The sequence below is a fragment of the Gigantopelta aegis genome, chromosome 1 (genome assembly GCF_016097555.1).
Source record: "Gigantopelta aegis isolate Gae_Host chromosome 1, Gae_host_genome, whole genome shotgun sequence".
Classification (NCBI taxonomy): domain Eukaryota; kingdom Metazoa; phylum Mollusca; class Gastropoda; order Neomphalida; family Peltospiridae; genus Gigantopelta; species Gigantopelta aegis.
In genome coordinates, this window is record NC_054699.1 from 21,109,964 (window position 1) to 21,132,617 (window position 22,654).

Here is a 22,654-nt window from a genome sequence, read left to right on the forward strand (position 1 = left end):
CAAGGGGCCAAAGAGTTTCTCCTTCAGGGGTTCATCTGAAGGCCAGACTGCTTTTCTCTGGTTCTAGTAGGTGGAACAATGTTGCAGGAAATGTTCCACAGTCATGGATGCTGTACCACACTGGCAGGTTCCACTATTTCCCACTCGGAATTTGGTATCCATGTGGTAGTTGAGTCTACAGTGGCCTGTTCTCAGTCGCATCATTATCACCTGGTCTTACTCTTGAAAGTTCTGACATAGACTGTCTATGGCACTATATTTAAAAAAAAAAAAAACCCCACTATTTGGCAAATATCACCTTTTAAATGATTTTATAATTTTTATTTGTATTCCTATCTTCTTTTCCCTCTTCACCCCCCACCCCCTCTGGTAGTAATGACTTCACATGGGACCGATTGACAATTTTATTCCCCCCCAGCCCTGCATAGATATTGTATTGAACTGAGGCGGGATGTAGCCCAGTGGTACAGCGCTCGCTCGATGCGCGGTCGGTGTAAGATTGATCCCCGTCGGTGGCCCCATTGCACTATTTCTCGTTTCAGCTAGTGCACCACGACTGGTATATCAAAGGCCGTGGTATGTACTACCCTGTCTGTGGCATGGTGCATATAAAAGATCCCTTGCTGTTAATCGAAAAGAGTAGCCCATGAAGTGGCGACAGTGGGTTTCCTCCTTCAATATATGTGTGGTCTTTAACCATATGTCCGATGCCATGTAACCGTAAATAAAATGTGTTGAGTGAGTCGTTAAACAAAACATTTCCTTCCTTTCTTCATCATAAACGTTTGAAAAGGTTATTCATGTCATTTGTCCGCCTCATCGAGTTGCTTCCATATGAAAAACTGGACGATAAACTGGTATCATCTGGGAAATCACTGGAAAAGAAGAAGAAAATTCAATTAAACTTGATTCCTATAAGTATAAGAAACTCAAGGTTATTAATTACATAAACACATAAGTATAAAGAGCTCATGGCCATTAATAACACAAACATGTAAGTATAAGGAGCTCAAAGCCATTAATAACACACACACACACACACATGGTCACACACACACACACACACGGTCACACACACATACATGGTCACAATCACACACACACACATGGTCACACATACACACACATGGTCACACACACACACATGGTCACACACACACACATGGTCACACACACACACATGGTCACACACACATGGTTATACACACACACGGTCACACACACATGGTCACACACACATGGACAAACATACATGGAGACGCACACATCAACAAACACAAACACACATTAGGTCATTATAGTAATTCACTGTACACATTTGCTGCACTCAACATATTAAAAACAAGTGTGACATGTTGACTATATAATTCAAGGTTCTTTTAAGCACATTAGGATGACAATAAATACATTGTTTATACAGATACTGTTCTATAGAGGATTCGTCACAAGTTTTTTTTAATATCGAAAATATCAACCGAGTCTGTGTTAATCGGTATTTGTCGAGGCTTAAAAAAAAACATGAGTAGTGAATTCTGTTTATCCTATAACACTTCTAAAATAACATTTTAATTCAGTTTTTAGTAAATCACAGTACTAAAGTTTTCACCATCGGTAATATGACATCATCACAATTAGCACAAATAAGTTTGACGTCATGCATTTTAACCAAATATTTAGAAACATTATGCTAAGGTACACAGGCCTTGTTGGCTTGTAAGCAAATGACCCATCCACAGCAACACATTACCTAGAAACCTTGCAAATTTGCATACCATTATTAACCACATTAATACACTATAAATTATCACATGGGTTTGTGACATGGATATCATGGGTAAGTTATAGGATAAAGATCTTTAATATATAATTTTAGTAATCAAAAACGATCTGTTAGTCTTAAACATGTTCCAATGGCAGCAAACATAGGAGAGTCCCTTTAAATATTTATATTTTCAGGTAATATTTTGTTGAATCCTTTACTATAGTCCATCCCATCCTCCTATAAAAAATGTTTTTGTAAATATTTTCAGTTTTGTTTGATGTAAGAAGAAAAGAAAAAGTGTTTTGGAAATAACAAAAACATACTATTTTTGTTTCCAATTTAGAAAACAATCAGCTGAGAAATAAATAACTTGTAGTAAATTCCATAGCATGAGAAAAGGCGTTCCCTGTGGGACGGAGTATAGATCAACTGGTGTATAATCCTGTTTTTAAGTTTCATAGCATGAGAAAAGGCGTTCCCTATGGGATGGAGTATAGATCAACTGGTGTATAATCCTGTTTTTAAGTTTCATACATTTTGACCTCCTGGGTAGCATGTTCCCGATCCTTGCTGGTCCTATCAACTTGATCTGGTTTAGGCAACAGAATAAAGTTCCCATCAAGATCCCCATCCGATATACTGCTTGGCAGATCATAGGTCACACCTGAATCAGCTGAATAAAAATTAAAAGAAATAAAAAAAAGAAAGAGATAAAAAGATAATGGAAAATGAAAGAAAAAATAAGAAGAAAAGAAAAAAACATTTAAGAAGTGAATTGGAGAATAACTTTGAGGTAGTTTAGTAAAAGACTGTCTTTTTTTTTCTTCAGAAATTCAGGGCAGAATGTAGCTCAATTATAGAACGTTTAAAAAAAATAAAATTGTTTAATGAAACCATTACAGCATATTGATTAATTAATCAAATTCTCTTTTGAAGAAATGCACTAAATTTTTCCAATAGCAACATAGAATATTGTATATGCACTTTACTGCAGACAGCTAGGATTGCACATACTATGGACTTTGATATATCAATTGTGGACACTGGTTGGAATGGGTATAATGGGTTGTAGATACCGATACCAAACCTGAAATTTCAATACGTCTCAGCTCTACTCTCCAGGAATCAAGTCCAGGATGAAGGGAGGATGGGGGGAGGGGGTGGGTAGGGTTTGGGACAACTTTAAAAACAAAGATTTGTTGTATTTACCGGTAATGCTGTTCTGTCTCCTAGGTTGATGAATTTCTGTGTCAAGGTCATGTAGAAGGTCATCCTATGAAGAGACAAATTTTATCTTTGACATGCAATGTGAATGGAGACCATTCAGTTGACAAAAAGCCTACCGTGTTTTATTACCCAATCCCACTTTAAAAATATTCATCAAAAAATATACATGGTGCATACCGTGTCACCTTTTTTTGGTGAAACTCTTGCACATTTTTAAAACATTATTTTTCATTGTTTTAGACGAAGTGACAGACTTGACAGCTGTGGTGGCAGTACTCATGACATGTACCATCGGTGGGGCAGGATATGCTCACCTTTTGCGAACACCTGATAACATTACTGTTTTGACAGTAATTCATGACTGCATGTCATCACAGCTATATTTATTCCAATAAGCTCTGTCCTGTGCTAGTTTTGATTTAGTAAACTAGAATGGCAGTCCTCTTTGTGGCAGTGCAAGAAGTATGTATGTATTGTTTAGTAAAGGACTCCTTAGGAGTGGTTATCCTCCTATAGAAGATGTATTTGAATTATTTATATCACTGATAGCTGTGGTAGCCGTACTCATGGCAGATGTCACCTGTGGGGCAGGATATACTCACCTTTTGCAAACACCTGATATCATCACTGTTTTTACAGTGATACATGAGTTCATCACTAACATAGGAATGGCAGTCCTCTTTGTGGCAATGCAAGAAGTATGTATGTATTGTTTAGTAAAGGACTCCTTAACAGTGGTTATCCTCCTATAGAAGATGTATTTGAATTATTTATATCACTGATAGCTGTGGTAGCCGTACTCGTGGCAGATGTCACCTGTGGGGCAGGATATACTCACACCTGATATCATCACTGTTTTTACAGTGATTCATGAGTTTATCATTAACATAGGAATGGCAGTCCTCTTGGCAGTGCAAGAAGTATGTACTGTCCAGTACAGGATTTCCTCGAGAGTGGCTGTCCTCCTATAGACGGGCACTAGACAGAGATTCATGGAATTAAGAACTATTTTGCCAAAAAGCCCACTGAACTCTGCATTGTGCAAAGATACTGTCTCGATCATCAATAACAGTTTTGTCGTTCATGTTTACAAGGGATATTTTCATTGACATTTATTTTCATCTCGTAAGCATGTAAATTTGTCAAGGTACTGAATGGCCCCTTTATTCTGTACCATTTGTCACACATGTCTATAAATATCACCTAAAAGATTTATAAGATATGGTCTTTTAGAGCAAGTGGCCTTCAATTAATTGTAAAATACATTAAGGAATGTAAGCAATGTGCCCATTATATACAGGTAGCTGTACTTTCAACTGTAGTGTAATTTATCTTTATTTGATTAAATATGTATTTGTTGTGTATTTTGTTTTTTACACAGGAGAGAAGGGTGAAAGGTAATGTTTTTCAACCACCATGTCCCATAAAATATGAATAATTAATCCGACATTCATTTTCATTAAACACATTTATCCTAGCGTAACATATTGTATTACTGTATTCCAAGAGTACAAAAGATTGTACTGCTCTGATGATATTCAGACAACAGCCCACCAGACCAAGTCCAACAGACAAAAAGCCCACAGTACAATTGTCCACCGGACAAAAGCCCACTGCACAATAGTCCTCCAGGGAAAAAGACAACCACATTTTTGAGAAAGTGGGCGATAGTCCACGGATTAAACATGAACGTGAAATACTGGAACACTTAAGAATACGGGTGGGTGTGCATACCCCCAGCACCCATGACCTGGATCTACCGATACTCCATTACACACCTGTCCGTTCATCTCAAACATTTCATTTTGGTCAAATGCCGGGTTGACATGGTTAAACAAAACTTCTGATCCATCCTTGCTACTGCAAAACAATATTATTAGACATATAGTAAACTCTATATTGCAATTGTACAGTAAACTATAACTTGTATCTCAAAAGATTTTGGAATATGTACAGTGTTATAAATCTAAACGTTTTAGTAACCTATTTTGAAATATTTGTTATATATATATGGCCTGGATGTAGCCCAGTTGTAAAATGTTCGCATCGATCCCCGTCGGTGGACCCATTGGGCTATTTCTCATTCCAGCCAGTGCTCCACAACTGGTGTAATAAAGGCTGTGGTATGTACTATCCTGTCTGTGGGATGGTGCATATATAAGATCCCATGCTGCAAACTGAAAAGAGTAGCCCATGAAGTGGCGACAGCTGGTGTCCTCTCTCAATATTTGTGTTGTCCTTAACCATATGTCTGATGTCAGAACCGTAAATAAAATGTGTTGAGTGCATCCTTAAATAATAATATTTCCTGGTATATATACAGCAATCTGTAACTCCAGTGTTTTTTTTTTTTCAATCATCACATTAAATAAAAATCAATAATGCAAATTCAAACATAAAATTACATTTAAAATTGTTTAACATTTTGAAAAAAACACCTAAATACCTAAATACAATGATGCTTTTTCTGTGATTTGTTTGGTAAGAAATAAGATCATTATTACATAAAACAGTTTAATGCTTGGTTTTGTCAACAATTAAAAGAAAGAAAGAAATGTTTATTTAATGATGCACTCAACACATTTTATTTAGTGTTATATGGCGTCAGACATATGGTTACGGATCACACAGATTTTGAGAGGAAACCCGCTGTTACCACTACATGGGCTACTCTTTCCGATTAGCAGCGAGGGATCTTTTATTTGCGCTTCCCACAGGCAGGATAGCACAAACCATGGCCTTTGTTGAACCAGTTATGGATCACTGGTCAGTGCAAGTGGTTTACACCTACCCATTGAGCCTTGCGGAGCACTCACTCAGGGTTTGGAGTCGGTATCTGGATTAAAAATCCCATGCCTCGACTGGGATCCGAACCCAGTACCTACCAGCCTATAGACCGATGGCCTAACCACGATGCCACTGAGGCCGGTTTGTCAACAATTAGTGCAGTTTGATAAAATTGTCTTTTTCACAGTTTTGTCACAAATGGAAGTTTTCAAGCACAATGTATTGCTTTGAATCTTTGTTATTTCTGTATAGCTTATACACATGTAAAGGTTTTTACCAGCTTCAAACACCATGGTTGAATTGGCAGACCTTTTAATAATTACATGTAGCAAATCTAGTGATAAATTAAATATTCCAGTCTAATCCATTTTTACTTTAAAAAAAAATTTAAAAATATTATTATTTTTGTTTTGGGGGGGGAGCGGGGGGCTCCTCTTCAGGCATAGGCAATCCACAACTTGAAATTTTAAAGGGACATTCCCATGTTTGCTGCACTTTTTAAGATGTTATCGACTAACAAAGACTTTTTAACGATTGTAATTACATATCAAATATATTTTTCTGCATAAAATATTAGTGACTGTATATTAAACGTGTTTATGGTCGTTCTAATAAATGTATAGATTAAATTTCATTTTATTTCCTAAAGTATATTTTTTTCGTACATATGAAATTATTTGGAGACAAAATCCAGTTTGGGCTTCTTACAAATATTAAGACAACTAGAAACACATTGAATACACAGACATTGATATTCTAAACAAGAAAATATATTTAATATGTAAGTTTAATCGTAGAAATATTTTATTAGTTGAAAACATCTTACAATGCAGCAAACTCGGGAATGTCCCTTTAATAATAGTTTCTACTTTGATCTTATCCAGTGTTATAATGATGCACATTTTAAAACTAAATTTTCTAAATCACTAATATTTGAATCCACCCCCCACCCCCTTTTAACCCGGTTTTAAAAAATAATATCATACAAAATGAATAATTCTAAATACCTGAGTGTTCCCAGCCTCACATCTCTGTTCCAGTTTGCTTTTATGAACTGAACATAGTCATCACTTGATCCATCACCATATGCTAAATTGTCGTACCCAGAGGAACCATCACCATTCAACAGTCCATCGGGATAATACGCAACACTGAAAGAAGACATGAGACAAACTTCATGACAAAAAATGATTGTATGTCTGTATTAATAACTCCTAAAAAAACTTTCAAAACATTTCACGATAGCCAGCCGAGACTTGTGTAAATATACATAACACCTGCAATTGCCCATATCCCTGTTGCGGACAGAACTCTCTGGTAAAGTCAGAGGTTATGCCCATGACAGGCTTGCTTGAACAGTTATCTCATGGAAGCATGCTACACACACACACAATTGCCCACAGCAATCTGCTATGCTGTGGAGTTTTTAATTGTCCAGGCCCATTTTTGCTGTTGGCTATATTCCTTTTTTTCCATGGCATGCTTTTTGCAATGAACATTTTTTTAATTGCAATGTTAACATGTTGACCTGTGGTCCAAATGCCTCAGACTATGAATGGCCTATAAAAAATCATAGGTTACACCCCAGATATAATCAGCATCATTGCCGAAAGTTAATTTTGATTGAAATGGTCACAGTGTCTGAATTAACTTTCAAACTAGTGTTAAGTAATGATCACTAGATTGCTGATAGATGTGTTATGCTTCCTTGCAAACATTACCAACTTAAAAGATAAAGCTATGTTTCAATATGTACATTTCTTCTGTTCATTTTCCATGAATCCGTGAATACCTAAATCTGTGAATTATTAAAATAATGTGTTTGCTATGACTGTTTTCATACTATCCGCGAACCAAGCGTGATCCAAGTTTATGACTTTGGAACCGCTTTTTAATACACGGATCAAGGAAGCATGGATTTCCAACAGAAATGATGTCACACAGAAAGCCTCATCGATATGGGCAAGAAGTCGAAACTGATTGATGTTCTTACTGTGTTCTTTCAAAATAAATTTGTGTCAATGTGTCTTCATGGATGAGTATACCTACACAGGTATAGAAAAGATCAAGATGGACAGTGGCACCAGTGACTAGCCACCAGCAACCAATGTGGGCCATCTGGCCAAAATGACAGTGATTCAATAATGAAGCCACTGATGGTCCACCACTGACAGCAAACAATGGACAAACAACTTCAATAACTAGCTACTAGTGGCCCATCATGGGCTGCCCAGACAACAAAATGATGGACCAAGGATGAAGTCACTGATTGTTCACCACTGGCAGAAAACACTGAACCAACACCAGTGTCTAGATACCAGTAAAACATATGGGTTGCCCATACAACATGATGGTGGACCAAGAATGAAATCACTGATTGTCTACCACTGGCAATAAACAGTGGACAACCAATACTAGCTACCCATCATGGGCTGCCCAGACAACATGATGGTAGACCAAAGATGAAGTCACTGGTAGTCCACCATTGGCCCACCAATAGCAAACAGTGGACTGCTAACACCAGTGACTAGCTACCCACCATGGACTGCCCAGACAACATGACGGTGGACCAAGGATGAAGTCACTGGTAGTCCACCATTGGCCCACCAATAGCAAACAGTGGACTGCCAACACCAGTGACTAGCCACTAGACAGTCATCATTTGAATGAATAAAATCATTTAACATAGAAAACTGGTAATGAGAATTTGGAGATATTTTAAATGGGCCATTTGGCCAGTCAATTAAAATGTGATTCTTCTTTAACATGTGCTGTCCAGCCAGAGCATGACAACTGGCATATCAAAGGCCATAGTATGTGCTATCCTGTCTGTGGGAAACTGCATATAAAAGATCCCTTGTTACTAATTAAATGTAAAAATCGATGGGTTCCTTCTGAAGAATATGTGTAAAAATTAGCCAGTGATTAATAAATGAAAGTGCTCTAGTGGTGTCATTAAACAAAACAAACTTTTAACTGTCTTTTACATTTGTCATAGACAGTTGAGATGTCTGCCCAGGATATTGTGCTTGAACCTGAATCAAGATTAATCTTGAACCTTGGATATAAGTACACACACACACACACACACATACACACACACACACACACACAAACACAACACACACAGAGACACACACACAAACAAACACACACACCGACACACAAACACAACACACATAGAGACACACACACACACACACAGACATATACACACACAGACACACTCACAGACACTCACACAGACAGACACCACACACACAAACACACACACACACACACACACACACACACCTCAGCTATCTATAATAATAAAATAAAATGAAATGGCAAGAATTCGTGTGGGCATAACAGCTAACCCTATTTCACTTTTTGTTGTTACATTTCCATTGAAATGCTGCTTTTTTTACCCTCCCACGATACTTTAGTGGGCGTGCGATTAAGTGCTTTGTGTTATTAATCCTGTCCATGGCAAGATCACCTATGTAAAAAATATACACCAACTAATAGCTTCACATATATACTTGTGGATAAAAGTTCCTGTGCACTAAATAAAATGAACTCAAACCAGCTGTAAAGTTTGTGGATGATTTAAATTTGTGACTCGTATGAACACATCATAGTTGTTCACTTCTTCTTATAATGTTTATAAATGACCAATAAATAATACCATGAAAATTATTTGATTTTTCTTTCCTTCATTCATTAATTTTACAGTCAGTCAGGTCAGGTCATAGGGCTTAATGTGCACATTCAGAGCAAGGTGTTGTAGCATACCTGTCATGGGCGCAGGTGTCGACCCATGCAGGCTCCTCCATCCAGGACAGAGATTTTAACTTATTTTCATGCTTATATCCAATTGAGGTTCAAGCACGCAGTCCTGAACACACACCTCAGATATCTGTGCTGTCTGTCCAGGACAGTCAGTTAGTGGTTAGTGAGAGAGAAGTCGGTGTATTGGCCTTACACCTACCCTTTGAGTCGTTAAAACCTGCTCTGGGTGGGAGCTGGTAGCGGGATGTGAACCCAGTACCTACCAGTCTTATGTCCGATGGCTTAACCACGACACTGCCGAGGCCAGTATACTTTTTTTTCTAAAATACAACTAAAAATATATACCTTGTGCATTATATGCACAGAATTGTTTTTTTTCATGAGTATATATATATAGAGAGCATTTCCACTATGTTACAAAACTGTTAACTTTACGCCGACGGTGACTAAAAGTGTCTAGCCAGACATAAACATGTTACTGAAGTCATGTGCACTGAAGTGTGGTGGTAAATCGTCTGGCTGTGTAGGAGAAACTGATGAAAGGAAATAAGGATGAGGAAAAGAACTGCTTAAAAAAAGAAAAAACAATTATGAAGGAAAAAGAAAGAAATGCAAAACTATTTATTAAAAAAATTAATTGAAATATGTGGCAAAAAGATTATCATGCAAAAAAAGATAAAATTACAGTAATTTTCCGTTTCATTTGAACTGGAATTTGTGGTGAATAAATTAAAATGCAAATAACATAAAACCCCCATCCCATGTTTAATAGTACTAAATAATATAACATAAAGTGCATGCTGATATACTGAGCAACAAAAGAAAGTCAAATATTAAAAAATGTATTTCTTCATGATACAATTAATTCAGTAAATACACTGACAAAAGTGGCCTAAAATGTTCAAAAGACATCGAGATATTTAATAGCAGGGCTCGAACTTAATGATGGCATCGACGGTAATTGCCATTGTTTAGATATAAATTGCCATAGGCAGAGAGCATCATCGACGGCACTTTTGTGCCGTTGGTAAAGCTCTTCAACAGTGGCAATATGTATACACCTGGTGTACATTATCTTCCAGTATTTAAAGTTTGCACATTTGGCCAAACAAAATTTGATTTCCTGCTGTATTATATCGATTTTTGCAGTGTTTTTCTTGCTATGATGTAAAACCGCATTTGGAGCCATGCCATCATGCATGAACTAACACGTGCATTTTAATTTCAATTTAAATATGCCCCTTAGTTCGGTATCAAATATACCCACCTTTTCTGTGTAATCCATGCTTTAAAAAAAACAAATTGAAAAAAAAAGAAAAAAAGGGGCATCACCGTATCAATTCTGGAACTTTGGTCTGATCAGAGACAATCTTCTTTTTTTTGGCCTTATTTGAGAAGAAATCTTTTAGCTTGTAATAGTATAACAAATGAAATTGTAACAGTATTTTCCCCAATTTTATTATAAGTAGTGTTAGTTAAATACTTGAACAAAACATATACTTTTTAATTATTGATACATATGATTATTATGTCATTAACTATATACACATTAAGAAAAAGAAACACACAAACCTAATATAAAAAGTAGTCTGGATTTCTATGTGTTTCACCTCTGAAAATGAAAAACTTCAGTTACATTTGCAAATTACAACAAACAAACTGTGAAATATTTGTTTCACTTGCACAAATCTTGTATATGATGAATGTAAAATATTCTACATTGCCTGATATTTTCAAATGTGAAGGATTAAATTATTTGGTGGTAAAATCCAGTTTGGGCTTTTAATAACATTGGGATGACCAGAAACATCTTACATGTATACAGACACTGATATTTCAAACAGTACAATGTATTTGATATGTAATTTTAGTTACTAAAGGTAGCAGTATACCAAATTGCATTTCATCAGGTCAAAGTTCAAAGTGCATATAACTTTTAATATCACATTTAATACTACCAATCCTGTCATTGGTGATAAATGTAACAAGACTTGTTGACATAAACAGTGGTAAAGTGTTCGCTTGATGCGCGGTCGGTTTGGGATCGATCCCCGTCAGTGGGCCCATTGGACTATTTCTCGCTCCAGCCAGTGCACCACAACTGGTACATCAAAGGCCATGGTATGTGCTATCCTGTCTATGGGATGGTGCATATAAAAGATCCCTTGCTGCCAATCGAAAAGAGTAGCCCATGAAGTGGCGACAGCGGGTTTCCTCCTTCAATATCCGTGTGGTCCTTAATCATATGTCTGACGCCATATAACCGTAAATAAAATATTTTGAGTGCGTCATTAAATAAAACATTTCCTTTTTTTTGTTGACATAAAATGTTGTTCCATCTGGCCAGTTTCATGGCATTGCATTGAAACTATTTTCCATGAACCAGCCACAATTGTGCTTGAAACATGTGCAGGGTTGTACTAAAAATAGCATGACCCCCCATTTTGCCTGATTCACTTTAAGGGTCAGGGGTTGTAGTAATTATATCCATGGTGGATATGTCGACTGAAATATTGCATGCAACAGGATTAGCCACATATTTGTTACTATTGTCATCTATGGAATTTTATTTGGTGGTGTACACCCCATAATAACTTTGTTAGTCAGAAACATGTTATCATGACAACAAACTTGGGTGGTCTCTTTAACCCTAACCCTTAGGGCAATACCTAAGCTAAAATAAATAGTGTTGGGGCAAGTAAAAAATATAGGAGCACAACAATATAGGGTCCTCTCCAGATAAAAGATAAAAAGTAAGCTAGGGTAAAAAGAGAAAAACAAAGTTTCAAAAACTACTAAAACAACAAGAATGTTATTCCAACCGACTAGAAATACTGGAAATAAAAACAAATTCCAAATATGTATCCCAAAGATGGTAGATGTAATACAAAATAATTGGGTCATTTTATACAAAGGCCTCTTTCTTTTTTGTCAGTTCTGGAACAATCTGTTTATTGGAAACTAAACCAATAATTCAGACTTGTGTCATTTATTTATTTATTTCAACTTATTTTCGTGCTTATATCCAATTAAGGTTCAAGCATGTTGTCCTGGGCACACACTTCAGTTATCTGGGCTGTCTGTCCAGGACAGTGGGTTAGTTGTTAGTGGTTGGTTAAAGAGAAGAGGGTGTAGTTGTCTCACACCTACCCACTGAGTTGTTAAAACTCGCTCTGGGTGGGAGCCGGTACCGGGCTGCGAACTCAATACCTACCAGCCTTATGTCTGATGACTTAACTAAAATACCACTGAGGCCGGTCATTATTCCTAGGCCCAGTGATGTACACAATAGTTTTTCATGTCTACAGTCTGTATATGCAGGGCTCGAATTTAATTGCCGCAGTGCCCTAGTCATATGCTCCAATGCCCTGAAAATGAAACAGAATAACTCGGCCGAACTGGTCATCATACTCGAACTCGAATTCATATATTGTTTGCACATGTCTACTTTATTTACTTTCACCATGTTTACATGTTTAGGTTATTTACTCTAATTATATATAAAGAAAAATAGTAAACATATCAACATGCACATCCTCCTAGAAATGCATAGTGGGGCATAAGCAAGAGAACCATTTCCCCTCACCACCAACCCACCACCTACCATCAACCCACTACCTACCATCCACCAATGCAGAACCTTACAACTCTGTCAGCCAATAGGTAATTAGCAAAGTTCTATGATTATATCTCTACTTATAGCTGTTTCCAGGCATTCAGTAACTAACAGCTAAGAAAATATCTCTAAATTTAGTAAAAAGTATTCAATATTTTCCTTCAGTTTTGAAAATTACACAATCCAAAAAGTGGCCGTACTTGGGATTCTGGAGGTAAAATCTACTGAGGGCTTGTGAGGGCTTCACAAAGGACACGCTGTCCCTCTTCTTCATGTGATGATGCTGAATGACGATGACCACGAGGCAGATAATGGCCAGTAACGCTGCGAGACAGCCTGTGATGAGGGCCGCCTCCCACCCAGAGATCTGCCAGTCACTCGTGTATGCTGCCGCACTGAACTGCTCTGAAATGGGCAGGTTTTTTTGGTTTAAACAATATTTATTGCCGTTCAAAAACAGTAGCGGTATGGGGATTGGCCAACAGGCCTTAGCCTATATAAAGGTCTCTCCCAACATTTTACAATATGAATATTTTACAAGCAATAAAATAAAACATGATTATAACTTATTCTAAATTGACTAACAAAGAAGGGAAATAGAAGGAAGAAAAGGTAAAGAGGATGAACAGTTTTTTACGTAGTTTAAGCATTATTTAGAATTAGAGGTCAGAAGAGAGAGAACGAATGTGACTGGTTAATTAATCTCAAAACGTTTTGCTATTTATAATGAAGTTCTTGACAGATTTGAATAGTAGTGGGGACGTATAGTAGGTGGTTACAAGTGCCTCTTAACAATGCCAAAAGTAACTACTGAACACTCCCTGAAGTGGTCAGACAAAGCCCATAGCTAAAAGCTGATGGGGAATGGCAGGTGTGTGGCACAGATAGCCACAAGAGACAAGCACCTGTTGTGGTTGGAGAGACAAGGACTGGGATGTGGATGGGGTGGACAGCGAAATAAGTTGAAAAATAGGAGGAGTTGCCAGATCGGGAAGAAATATGATGGAAGGACAGAAAAGAAAGGGGGCAGTGGGATAAAAAATACCCCCCAAAAGAGACCAAAAACAGAAACAAGAATAGAAACAGTTTGAAGTAGTAATAAAATGAAGAATTGGTGGAAAATGCCGAAATTTTCATCTCAGTACATATTGAATTTTGTCTTATTATTTACCATATTGAGTTGTTGCCTCCTTGCTGTCTGACAATGGACCTTGACCTCCTGTGTTAAATGCTGCCACTCTGAACTCATACTGTGACCTTTCCTCCAACCCGACAATGACAACATTTTCTGTAGAAATGTTGTCAACAATCGTCTTGGCAAAATTTGCATCTTCAGTAGGTCTTTTGGTGTAAACCAAGTAGCCATCAATGGGTGGGTAAATATTTTTTTCCACTGGAACCTAAAGAACAAAAGTTGAAATTTCTTTTTCTTTAACAACACCACTAGTGCATATTTTGACATATAATGTTACAGAGGATAGCACATACCACAACCTTTGATATACCAGTCCCTAAAGAGCAAAGTTTGGCAGTGCTTATGGTTTGAAAATCAAAGTTGAGCTTGAAACTACTCTTCTGAAGTTATGTAGGAGAGCAATTGCTCCCTGTGTAACAATTCACAGTTTTTCACCCACATGGAAATAGTTTTGTGCGAGCACACGCAAGTGGGAGCAATTGCTCGTATCAAACCTTAAGGACTGGCATGGATTTTAAACAGTCTTTACCTATTCTAATTATAACAGTTACACTGATTTGTGTTTTTCTTTTGACGTTTAGTTTAAAAGTCAGCTAGGCCTCTTAATTTGAAAATATCGGGGACTAATTCACTACACTGTCACAACTTTGCAATTTAGCAGTGCAGTGCAAGAAGACGTGGATAATACAATGTTATTTAAAAGAGCACAGAAAAGCACTTCTAGGCAAGATTTAAACCTGATTAATATTTAAAATCACATGACTTTATTCAAAGTTCCAAGTTTGGAGACTAAGATCATGGCAATGCCATACAAATTGCATGCAGAAGTACAAAGTTAACTAAGGTCAGGACTTAACAAATTTATAGGCATGAGCATTGTCGTACATGTACTTGGACTTTGCTAAAAAATAGTGCAATGTTTTTTTTGTTTTTTTATTATATACTTACAGTCCAGTTGATGGCAATTCGGTGGGCTCCAACTCCACTAAGGCTGATAATTTGTGGCACAAAATCAGGCACTGTTAGAAAAGAAAACACCATTTAACATCTGCACACTTTAAACAATTTACACTTTAAACAAATCATGGGCGGGATGTAGTCCAGTGGTAAAGCATTTGCTTGATGCACGGTCAGTCTAGGATCGATCCCTGTCGGTGGGACCATTGGGCTATTTCTCGTTCCAGCCAATGCACCATGACTGGTATATCAAAAGCTGTGGTATGTGCTATCCTGTCTGTCGGATGGTTGATATAAAAGATCCCTTGCTGCTAATCGAAAAGAGTAGCCCATGAAGTGGCAACAGCAGGTTTTCTATCTCAATATCTGTGTGGTCCATAACCATATGTCCGATGCCATATAACCGTAAATAAAATGTGTTGGGTGCGTCGTTAAAACATTTCCTTCCTTAAACAATTCACCTGTGTCTATATTTTCTATAGATATATTGCAGGGGCATGTCATGCAAAAGGTCTGTAACAAGTTTTAATTAAAAGAAAGAAAATAAACATTTGCAGGGAGTACATTATGTATCAAAGTAGGTGGCTGTGTATTCAAAAATACAATAGCCAATGGAATTTGCAGGTACAGTGAAACCCCTCTAAACCGGACATCTTCGGGACCAAGTAAAATGTCTGGTTTTTAGAGGTATCTGGTTTAGAGAGGTTAAGTTCTTTACTGATTTTAAAAAATTACCATGAAACACGTCTGGTTTTGAGGGAATTCTGGTTTACAGAGGGTCTGGTTTTGAGAGGTTTCACTGAAGCTGGTTTATTTTTAATAGTATGAGTTTGTTTAAGAACACTCGCAATCAGAATTACAGTGTTAATGCTGTGCTAATGACATGTATTATCCACATGGTTCAACATAACCGAGTTAATACAAAGCACAGGAAGCACACATGTACTAACAAGACAGTGTAATGAGGTAATTTTGGGAAGTGACATCATAACATGACATTGTTTTATCCATCCTAGCTCACACTGTGCAGGCACGGCAGAGGCAAGTAGGTAGACATTGGTGGAGGGGGGGGGGGGGGGGTTGAGAGAGGAAGGTGACTGAGATCGAGGGCACAAAGCAAAGTTTTTAGAAGGTATGCTATTCCCGAATTTTTTTTGTTGAAAACTAAATGTTCTAAAAAGCAATTTCCTGCATTCTACAAGTCAAATTCATCTCTGCCTTAAGATTTACTACCAATAATATTTTTGATATTGTGCCTGCTGTGCATGTGAAATATGACATCATTTCATTGTCTTCTAGTTGTAGTTGAAACATTTTGATAATAATATGGATAATAAAGAAATGATTAAACTCACGTGTGAGTCGTACTGATTTTACGAAACTCATCTTAAGGTTCATGTATTACCCTTGCTCTCACTCGGGCAATACAAAAATCGTGGCACTCGTTTCGTAAAATCAGTACAATACACAAGCTGGTATAATAATCTCTATGTAACAGGGCCTGGGACTCCCAATAATAATTTTTTTTTATAAACTTTACATCTCGACTGAATGTAAAAGTTGTAGCGAGACTAACGGAATGGATCGAGATTAACAGCGAGAGTTACATTAACGGGCAAATAACCTTTGAATCATGCCCTTGGACCCCCCCAAATACCTCGCGACTTTGGTGCTCGTTTATTTGGGACCCCCCCCCCCCCCCCCAATAATATCCATCATGCTACGGGCCTGGTAACCACTTTAATAGTTAAGACTTCGGACTTAAGGCTGGTAGGTACTAGGTTCCGGATCCCACCTAGAGCGAGCTTAATGATTCAAACAGTCGGTGCAAGGTCACTTCACCGACTTCTCTCTCTCACTAACCACCAACCCACCATTCTGGACAGAATCCAGTCCAGACAACTGAGGTGTGTGCCCACGACACCGTGCTTGAACCTTAATTGGATACAAACAGACAAATATGTATATAAGTGAAAAGAACTCACCTGGGTTTACTACATTCATCACTTGTCTGATTTCTTTACTTCGCTCACCAATGGCTGTGTTAACCGCAGATATGACAACCGTGTATCGTCCATTTTCAGAAATATTAAACACCGCGTTCAGTTGATGACCAGCGGGTATTTTCACTGATGTGATGACGCTACCTGAATAGTTCAGTAGCTGTAAGTCATAGATGATGTCATCTGAAATATTCAGAAAATAGTGCAGTGTTTACTGCAAACTGGGAAAACATTTATATACATTTTGTGTACAGGGCTGTTGCTAGGATTTTTTGTTGGGGGGGGGGGGTGAGGGGGGCAACTGAGTAGTTAATAGTCTAAAACTCCTTAAATGGTGTAGAAGAGAATTTTCTTTAAATTTCTATAATTTTTTCTGAATTTCCTTCATCACTGTCTATTGAGTAAGGTAGCTGCAACATCTGATCTGGAGAATGTGAGATGGAAGTCCACTGTTAATAGGATCTTTGCACTATCCCATAGACAGGACAGCTTATAACAGTAATTAACTGTTTACAAGAATGGGAATATATATCAATGGGTTTACCCATAAGCATATGAGACGGGGACAGTGGGGATTACAACTGTCCCCAAGTGCTGGAGCAAACCCTCAAATTTGGGCAAAAATGAGACACATATTTGGGCAAAAAGTGCTAACCTGAAATGTTTTTATCTGTATTTCCATCATTCTACATTCAAAATTAGTTGTAATCCATGTAAAAATGTGTAGTGATTAATTTGCAACCCTATATAGCTGTTTGGTAGTAATGCTAATATAAATAAAATCTACAAACATTTCATTAAATACAGTCAAACCCGCTTATTTGCATACCCTCGGTGCTGCTCGATTTTGTGCAATTAACTGGGTTAGTCGATTAACCGATAGAGTACCGACTTTCACTTTGTAACAGCCATCCAACTACAAAGTGGCATGGGAGACAGTCTAGCATAATGCGGTACTTCATACCGGAACTATTACAGTTAACACATGTCACATGCAGTTGGATATATATAAATGTAAAAAAATATATCTATCGATATATATAATTAGCATGGCGTTTTTGTTTTAATCTGCCAGACCAGAAATCATTTTCTAAAAAACCAACAACGTCCGTCACTGGGCGTCGTTTTCTAAAAACACAAACTGGCGTCGTTTTCTAAAAACACAAACTTTGTGCATTAAAAAAAACCCACTGACCATCCACTAGTGTAAACAAAGTGTATTAGCCATGTAGTTAATGAGATAAACTTGAAACAACAGAACCATCAAAAAGTTCACGTTTCATCGGTGCACGTGTTTACAAAATGACGTCAGTTTCCGGAATTACCGGGCTGTTGATTGACCGAATAGAATTACGTGAACTTGTATGCATTTGCTGGTATGGTGTTCTTTCCATCCCAAAAGATACGGCAAGCTTTGGTATTATTTGTGATCCCCAAATAATGACTTTGCTATTGTTAAGCAATTAAAGTTAAGCTCGGCTAGTGAGTCGTTATCAGTTCCAGCAGTCTGCATTGCATGCATGACCGGTCTAACACAATTGACTGACCTTCATGGTGAGGTCCGACTGATTGGTGTCTAACAATATAGCAGAAACTTAGGGACGATCCATAAATAACGGTCTTTGTTATGTTTGTTTTTTTGACGACCTCCCCCACCAGTCTTTTTTTTTCCGCTACATTTTCCGGGAAGCAAGTGATAAATCGTTTCTTTTGCGTTTAACAGATATAGCGTACACTGCATCTAATGAATAAGTGAACAACAACCCTTTCTCGGTCACATTTATTAAAAACATAACCGCCTAGGACGATTGATCTGTAATCTTTTAATTATTAACAAGGCTTCTCAACATAACGTAATAATTGATACAGAACAATGATTGCCCTGAACACGTCAATCGAATAGGGCCTCAATAGTTGAGTGCGCATGCGTACAAGCGCACAGGCGGTACTTCTAAAAATAATAGTCGGAGAGTTACTTGTTATTGAGATGGCCTCTGATTAACAGCAATATATTGCAAACAAAACATTAGGTCTTAGGTTTATTCAACTTAATTATGTCATTCTTAAATCTTGTAGTCGGGTATTGTGATTCACCAGTAGTAACGTGCACACCATCTCATTTGCATGTCACACGTCGACTCTGTAAACAGCGATTACACTTGCAGTCGGCTTACCACACAGTGAGCTCAAACAAAACAGATTAATCGGTGATTTATTTGAGTTTTTTTGCCAAAGTTTGATAGACATTCTCAGTCATTTGTGACATTAATTTAGCACCAAAAAAAAAAAAAATCGTTATTTATATGTGCAAATAACCGATATATAGCCTGTAGTCTGTGCAATTAACCGGATGTTTTGTAGTGTTATAAGGGCAAATGGTTCCGTGTTGGGTGAAAATAGTCGATTAACCGAATTATGCTATAAACCGATGTGCAAATAAGTGGAGTTGACTGTAGTTGGTGTTTTGGGTTAAAAAGACGAGACTGGGTTAAAAAAAAATTAATATATAAAACAAGAATCAACTTGCTATAATACAGAGAAAATGCTTTCATTATTTACAAATATTTTTCGCTTACTCTCTCTCTCGCTCTCTCTCTCTCTCTCTCTCTCTCTCTCTCTCTCTCTCTCTCTCTCTCGCTAACAATTATTGTTTTCAAATTGTTGTTCAAAATATTGTGTTTTCAACATGTCTTTATTAGTTAAATGTATAAATATAGCTTTTGATCACTTATTTTGTAAGGTGGTGAATTAGGAGTCCCCAATCCTAACACTACTAATGTATTTTGGGGCAATAAAAAAATAAAAATAATAATAATAAAACAAAAAATGAAAATAAATGTTGTTATCCAGATTCAGGCATTTCGTTTAATTTGGGCAAATGCCAGTCTGTCCCCACTACAAAAATGGGAGCCCGTACATCTGGGTTTAATGGATTTACAAAGAAAAAACAATCCACTCCTTCATTCACACTTCCATCCATCCATTCGTTATTGATCCATCATCCATCAACTAATCATTCATTCATCCATCCATCATCCCTCCATCTACTCTACATTCACCCATTCACCCTCTCATCCACCCTTTCTTTCTTCCATCCAATCATCAATCCATCCATCCAATTAAATCTGAAAAAAAAAGTTCTTAATTTATCAGTATTACTTTTCATCCATCCATCCATCTATCCATCCATGCATCCACCCACCCACCCACCCATTCATCCACCAACCCATCCATTCATCTACCCAACCCACCTCCCACCCACCCACCCACCCATCCATCCATCCATCCATCCAAACCCACCCACCCATCCATCCATCCATCCATCCATCCATCCAAACCCACCCACCCACCCACCCATCCATCCATCCATCCATCCATCCACCCACCCACCCACCCACCCATCCACCAACCCATCCATTCATCTACCCACACACCCACCCACCTACCCACCCATCCATCCATCCATCCATCCACCCACCCACCCACCCATCCATCCTTCCATCCATCCACCCATCAATCCATCCATCCATCTGTGCATTCATCCATCCATCCATCCATTATTGCATTCATCATTGCATTCATCCATCCATAATACATCCAATCAGTTCTGCAAATCAGTTTATATTTTTACGTTACCAATATTTCCATTGATGTGTTTTGGAGCCAGCCATGTCACTTGAAATGTTCTCCCATAAACCTGCACAACTAAATTATCAGGAGCAGAAGGTGCTGAAAACAATAATTTTAGTACCTTGAATTATATTAAAAATATTCCTTCTTCTGAATGGATCACATTTGAAAAACATTGATTCTTCGAAATGACACAGTCAACATATATCTCAAGATCTGGGAAAACTACAGTCTTCAACAGTAATCTTTTCCATGGTTTTATGCAAAACATTTAGTGTATCTTCTGTTCTACTGCAGACAAGTGGTAGGACTTGCTGGGTTGGTGGTGGGCTCTCAAGATTTGCAAACACAGAGTCCTTATGGCACTTAAATGTTTTAAACCAAAACTGCACACTGCAGTTCACATTTTAAAAATTTATTTTGAATGGGTGCTGTTGTGTTATATTAAGACACATGCTGAAATTTACCTTGAATTGTTGCCCTACCTTCTGGGCATTGTGTCCTAAAACATATCCAAATTTGTGGCCTGTGTTAATTCATCTTGTATTCAGATCAAATACATGTACATGTCCTTTATAGAAAGGTGATTGTTTCAAAGAATCACCCACCTGTTGTAAGTGTCCTCTATAGAGATATATGTCCTTTAAAGAAAGGTGGTTGTTTTAAAGATTCACCCACCTGCTGCAAGTATCTTATATAGATATATATGTCCTTTATAACAAGGTGGTAGTTGTAAAGAATCACCCACCATTTGCCAGTGTCCTATATAGAAATATATGTCCTTTATTGCAAGCTAAGCAAGGTGGTTGTTGTAAAGAATCACCCACCTGTTGCAAGTGTCCTATATAGAAATATATGTCCTTTATAGTAAGGTGGTTGTTTTAAAGATTCACCCACTTATTGCATGTGTCCTATATAGAGATATATGTCCTTTATAGAAAGGTGGTTGTTTTAAAGATTCACCCACCTGTTGCAAGTGTCCTATATAGAGGTATATATCCTTTATAGAAAGGTGGTTGTTTTAAAGATTCACCCACCTGTTGCAAGTGTCCTATATAGAGGTATATATCCTTTATAGAAAGGTGGTTGTTTTAAAGATTCACCCACCTGTTGCAAGTGTCCTATATAGAGGTATATATCCTTTATAGAAAGGTGGTTGTTTTAAAGATTCACCCACCTGTTGCAAGTGTCCTATATAGAGGTATATATCCTTTATAGAAAGGTGGTTGTTTTAAAGATTCACCCACCTGTTGCAAGTGTCCTATATAGAGGTATATGTCCTTTATAGAAAGGTGGTTGTTTTAAAGATTCACCCACCTGTTGCAAGTGTCCTATATAGAAATATATGTCCTTTATAGAAAGGTGGTTGTTTTAAAGATTCACCCACCTGTTGCAAGTGTCCTATATAGAAATATATGTCCTTTATAGAAAGGTGGTTGTTTTAAAGATTCACCCACCTGTTGCAAGTGTCTTATATAAAAATATATGTCCTTTATACAAAGGTGGTTGTTTTAAAGATTCACCCACCTGTTGCAAGTGTCCTATATAGAGGTATATGTCCTTTATAGAAAGGTGGTTGTTTTAAAGATTCACCCACCTGTTGCAAGTGTCCTATATAGAGGTATACGTCCTTTATAGAAAGGTGGTTCTTTTAAAGATTCACACACCTGTTGCAAGTGTCCTATATAGAGGTATACATCCTT

The 22,654-nt window shown here is 37.4% G+C and overlaps 1 protein-coding gene across 1 annotated transcript; it reads right to left on the reverse strand.

Annotated features, from left to right (window-relative positions):
• Nucleotides 1-660: 660 nt before the first annotated feature.
• On the reverse strand, nt 661-21,237 carry LOC121392746. The gene is made up of 10 exons (XM_041523860.1): nt 20,958-21,237; nt 17,304-17,504; nt 15,310-15,380; nt 14,338-14,566; nt 13,367-13,571; nt 6,784-6,927; nt 4,768-4,849; nt 2,972-3,035; nt 2,297-2,435; nt 661-875 (listed from the first exon to the last, which is right to left on the reverse strand). The coding sequence occupies exons 2-10, from the start codon at nt 17,320-17,322 to the stop codon at nt 776-778; spliced, it is 1,053 nt and encodes a 350-aa protein (XP_041379794.1). The 5' UTR covers nt 17,323-17,504; nt 20,958-21,237; the 3' UTR covers nt 661-775.
• Between the last annotated feature and the right edge of the window lie 1,417 nt (nt 21,238-22,654).